Source organism: Coregonus lavaretus (assembly GCF_964263955.1).
Source record: "Coregonus lavaretus genome assembly, contig: HAP1_SCAFFOLD_890, whole genome shotgun sequence".
Taxonomy (NCBI): domain Eukaryota; kingdom Metazoa; phylum Chordata; class Actinopteri; order Salmoniformes; family Salmonidae; genus Coregonus; species Coregonus lavaretus.
Window position 1 is genome coordinate 199,929 of NW_028159813.1, and position 5,668 is coordinate 205,596.

The following is a 5,668-nucleotide window of genomic DNA, read 5'->3' on the forward strand; positions in this document are numbered from 1 at the left end:
TTTTCATTCTCTCAGTCCCAGCTTTGATGCACCTGTACTGACCTCGCTATTGGATGATAGCGGGGTGAACAGGCAGTGGCTCGGGTGGTTGATGAATCTGACAATTATTGTACTAGGAAAATACGTTTTTCTCGACCAGAGGTGACTAAATTAATGTTCAGGCTTATTGCGTGTGGAAAGGGACAGTAAAAAGCGTGTGCAGGAGTTTTCCTGTGAGGGGGAGTGGTGGTGTATCCAGGGAGAAAACTAAACTAACCTTCTGAAATGTCATTCGTGGTCTTATGCTGGCATCTATTGGAATTATTTAGTAACTGCAGTAGTACTGAATAAAGTATATCCTTATTAAAGTAGTAATTACTCAGAATTGCAAAATATGACATTTTGTAGTTCATTTTACCACTTACAACAATAAAATAACAATTTATAGCATAACAAACAATGAAACTGACATAAACCAAAAACACCATACATTTAGTTAACTATATATAATAATAATAATAATATGCCATTTAGCAGACGCTTTTATCCAAAGCGACTTACAGTCATGCGTGCATACATTTTTTTGTGTATGGGTGGTCCCGGGGATCGAACCCACTACCTTGGCGTTACAAGCGCCGTGCTCTACCAGCTGAGCTACAGAGGACCACAGGACCACAGTATATACTATTTATTTAGATGGGTGACATTATCTGCCAAAGTAATACCACTGTAGATAAAGAAGAGCTCTCCAGTAGGTGTACCAAAACTTTGAAAGGCCATTTTCTCAAAATTGAGGTTATAAGTTTATCATCTTTCAAAGCAGAATTACTTTCCCATTGTTCCTCAACTATAGTGTATGATATACCTTTTTCTAGCTGAGTCTCTACTTTTATCCAATGTAAAAAACACAATTTCAAATGTTGCTACATAAGATCGAATCGAGCCGGTCGTCACATTTGACTGTGTAAAACCTAGCAGTACTACTTATTTCTCTGAGAGTGAGGCAGATATATATATATATATATATATATATATATATATATATTATTACTGTGTAAAACCTAGTAGTACTACTTATTTCTCTGAGAGTGAGGCAGATATATAGCATTTTGCAAAAAAACATGATTATTTGTCTCTCTGAAATGAAACCATCAAGTGATAGATTTTAAACAAATACATGTCTGTCATTGAACAATCCCATGCCATGATTGATAGTGAAGAAACACACCAATCTCTTTCATAATTTATTCAAACAATAAAAGCTAATTTAGCAACATTTCTGAAAATGGATATATAGCATTTTGTAAAGAAACTCTTCTCATGTTTCCCCATCTGAGCTCAGAGTAGATGAGAGATGTAATGTTTGTCTCTGTTGTGTTGAAGTCCAATCAAGCAGGAGAGACCAGCCTCCCCTGTACCCAGCTGTGTGTCCATGAAGAGTGACCGGTCTATGAATCTACCTATGAAGTTTAGAGAGGGAGACTTTTCTAGTGAACAAAGGTAAGAAGAACTCATGGGTCATGGTCAGTAAGTTAAACAACACTGTCTCTAGTCATTTCTCCTCTCCCATTTTACCATTTATTTTTGTTGTTTTCATAATCCATAGGCCAATCCTTTTTTTCCATTTTCATAGTCCTGAAACAATATTAAACAAACACTACATTCCCTCCCTGTGTGTGTGTGTGTGTTTGTGTGTGTGTGTGTGAGTGTGTGTGTGTGTGTGTGTGTGTGTGTGTGTGTGTGTGTGTGTGTGTGTGTGTGTGTGTGTGTGTGTGTGTGTGTGTGTGTGTGTGTGTGTGTGTGTGTGTGTGTGTGTGTGCACTCCCTGGATGAGGAGATGTAATCTCATGTTTTGTCCACAGAAACCAACAGGAGAGATCAGAGTCAGATATTCTCAGTGGTCAGTCTTCCCAGAGTCATCAAACAGACCTTGCCTCCATATTCAGTGTATGTGGTCCTGTTATGTACATTTGTTTTTGTTTACCTCAAGTAAAGGTGATCTGTCAATCATTCATTAATGTGTTAATGAGAAAGCATTTAGTCTCTTGCTTAACTGATTTACTTGATTTATTTTAGTTGCTTGAAGAGAATATTATGACATTTGTGAAGAACGAGCTGAAGATGTTCAAGAGGATTCTTAGTCCAGAACTCCCAGAAGGCTTTGAGAGTCAGAAGCAGGATAAGGAAGTGGTGGATGCTGAAGATGAGAAGCAGGAGAGCAGTGCCAGAGAGGGGGCTCTGAAGATCACACTGCACGTCCTGAGGAAAATGAACCAGAAGGAGCTTGCTGACACACTGGAGAAAAGTAAGAGCTGTCTGCCTCATGTTGAATGCTGTTTTAGAACATTTAAATGCTGTAGCTAAAGTACAGCTAAAGTAGCTGTGTAACTCAGTGATATTGTAGCAGCCTTAACACAACACCTAGTGACCTCATCAAGTAGCAGCAGGGATGTGTTGTGTTGATTCATTTAGACAGAGAGAAGAGGAGAGACAGAGGAGAGACAGAGGAGAGACAGAGGAGAGACAGAGGAGAGAGAGAGGAGAGACAGAGGAGAGAGAGAGAGAGAGGGAGGGAGAGAGAGAGAGAGAGGAGAGAGAGAGAGAGAGAGAGAGAGAGAGAGAGAGAGAGAGAGAGAGAGAGAGAGAGAGAGAGAGAGAGAGAGAGAGAGAGAGAGAGAGAGAGAGAGAGAGAGAGAGAATATACTCACACCAGTCTGTAATGCATTATGAAAACATTTATACAGTCAGTTGAGCGAAATAATTATTATAATTTAAAATGTCATAACAGTCCTAGAATACTGTAGGCTTTAAATCAGACGTAATATTAATATCCTCTGTGTTATTTCTTCATTCAGATGAGCTTGCTGTGATTTGCCAACGTCAACTCAAATCTAATCTAAAGAAGAAGTTTCAATGTGTATTTGAGGGGATCGCTAAACAAGGAAACCCAACACTTCTCAATAAGATCTACACAGAGCTCTACATCACAGAGGGTGGAACAGGAGAGGTCAATAAGGAACATGAGCTGAGACAGATTGAGACAACAACCAGGAAACAAGCAAGTCCAGAGACTGCAGTCAAATGTAACGACATCTTCAAACCCTTAACTGGACAAGACAAACTTATCAGAACTGTGCTGACAAAGGGAGTCGCTGGCATTGGAAAAACAGTCTCTGTGCAGAAGTTCATTCTGGACTGGGCTGAAGGAAAAGCAAATCAGGATGTCCAATTTGTATTTTCATTCCCTTTTCGGGAGCTGAATTTGATGAAAAAGGAAAAACACACTTTGATTGAACTTCTCAATCACTTCTCAATGGAAACCAAAGAGTCAAGAATCTCCAATTACGACAAGTACAAAGTTCTGTTCATCTTTGATGGTCTGGATGAGTGCCGACTGCCCCTAGACTTCCAGAAGAACAAGATCTGTTGTGACGTCACAGAGTCAACCTCAGTGGATGTTCTGCTGACAAATCTCATCAAAGGAAATCTGCTTCCCTCTGCTCTCCTCTGGATAACTACCCGACCTTCAGCAGCCAATCAGATCCCTTCAGTGTGTGTTGACCAGGTGACAGAGGTACGAGGGTTCAATGACCCACAGAAGGAGGAGTACTTCAAGAAGAGATTCAGTGATGAGGACCTGGCCAGCAGAATCATCTCACACATAAAGACATCAAGGAGCCTCCACATCATGTGCCACATTCCAGTCTTCTGTTGGATATCTGCAACAGTCCTTGAACACATGTTGAGTACAGACAAGAGAGAAGAGATGCCCAAGACTCTGACTGAGATGTTCATACACCTTGTGGTGTTTCATTCCAAACAGAAGAATGAAAAATATCTTGGGAAAGAAGAGACAGGTCCACACTGGAATAAAGAGAGCATTCTGTCACTGGGAAAACTGGCTTTTCAACAGCTTATGGAGGGCAATCTGATTTTCTATGAAGAAGACCTGAAAGAGGCTGGCATTGATGTCAATGAAGCCTCTGTGTACTCAGGATTGTGCACACAGCTCTTTAAAGAGGAATGTGGGCTGTACCAGGACAAGGTGTACTGCTTCGTGCATCTGAGCATTCAGGAGTTTCTGGCTGCTGTATATGTGTTCCTCTCATTCATCAACATCAATGAGAATCTAATGGCCGAACCGCAAGTTGCTGAAGTTACTGTCTACAAGAGTGCTGTGGATAAAGCCTTACAAAGTGAGACGGGAAACCTGGACCTTTTCCTCCGCTTCCTTCTGGGCCTCTCACTGGAGTCCAATCAGAAGCACTTACGAGGTCTACTGACAAAGACAAGAAGCAGCTCACAGAGCCATGAAGAAACAGTCAATTACATCAAGGAGAAGATCAGGGAGAATCCCTCTCCAGAGAGGTGCATCAATCTGTTCCACTGTCTGAATGAACTGAATGACCATTCTCTAGTGGAGGAGATCCAAAGCTACCTGAGATCAGGAAGTCTCTCAGAAGCCGAACTGTCACCTGCACAGTGGTCAGCTCTGGTCTTTGTGTTGCTGACTTCAGAAAAGGAGCTGGATGTGTTTGACCTGAATAAATACTCCAGATCAGAGGAAGGTCTTCTGAGGCTGCTGCCAGTGGTCAAAGTCTCCAGAGCTGCTCTGTGAGTACATACAATGACATTTAAGTACTAATCATCAGGAAGAAATATTCAGTTTAGAGAAATATATAATAATAATAATAATAATAATATGCCATATATTATAATATGTATATAATATATAATATTACATTGAAAAACTTACTGAATCAATGCATTGATGTTCACATTAGTATAACAATATGACCATACAATTCTAGGAGACGGAAGATTAATCTATATGTTGTTTAAGAGAATAAACCAAATGCATCTGCCATTGTCCTTCTACACTACTGGTGTTAAATTAACAGTGTGTTTGTGAAATCATGATGATCTCTCTGTCAGGCTGTCAGGCTGTGGACTCACAGAGGAAGGCTGTGCTTCTCTGGTCTCAGCTCTGAAGTCAAACCCCTCACACCTGAGAGAGCTGGATCTGAGTAACAATGACCTGAAGGATTCAGGAGTGAAGCTGCTCTCTGCTGTCCTGGGGAATCCCCACTGTAAACTGGAGACTCTGAGGTCAGTATTCCTGTAGTTGGTGAACAAGTGATAACTGTTCACCAGATCCACATGTGTTTACCAGGCACACATAGTCCACACCATATGTGTTTGGACAGTGAAGCTTACAGTTTTACATTTGATTCTATGCTCCATCATTTTGGATTTCAGATAAAATGTTTCATATTAGGCAACAGTACAGAATGTTGCCTGTTATTTGAAGGTAATGGTGAGAGGTTAGCATGTTTTGTTGTAGCCTCTGTAACTTTCTCACTCATGATTATTCTCAATCATGGCATCATCAGGATTACTTTAGTAGTGTTTAGAAACATGTTATCTACTCACTTAGAAAGAAAATGACTCAACATCAACGAATAGCAGTGTGGTTTTAATATGATTTTAATCTTTACAGGCTGTCAGGCTGTCTATTCACAGAGGAAGGCTGTGCTTCTCTGGTCTCAGCTCTGAGGTCAAACCCCTCACACCTGAGAGAGCTGGATCTGAGTAACAATGACCTGAAGGATTCAGGAGTGAAGCTGCTCTCTGCTGGACTGGGGATTCCCCACTGTAAACTGGAGACTCTGAGGTCATTATTCCTGTA

At 40.8% G+C, this 5,668-nt stretch overlaps 1 protein-coding gene across 1 annotated transcript; it reads left to right on the forward strand.

Annotated features, from left to right (window-relative positions):
• Positions 1-2,247: 2,247 nt before the first annotated feature.
• Positions 2,248-4,597, forward strand: LOC311122413 (NLR family CARD domain-containing protein 3-like; the record flags this gene model as incomplete). The annotated part of the gene is made up of 2 exons (XM_084196772.1): positions 2,248-2,284; positions 2,835-4,597. The coding sequence occupies 2 exons, from the start codon at positions 2,248-2,250 to the stop codon at positions 4,595-4,597; spliced, it is 1,800 nt and encodes a 599-aa protein (XP_084052898.1).
• Positions 4,598-5,668: the final 1,071 nt, after the last annotated feature.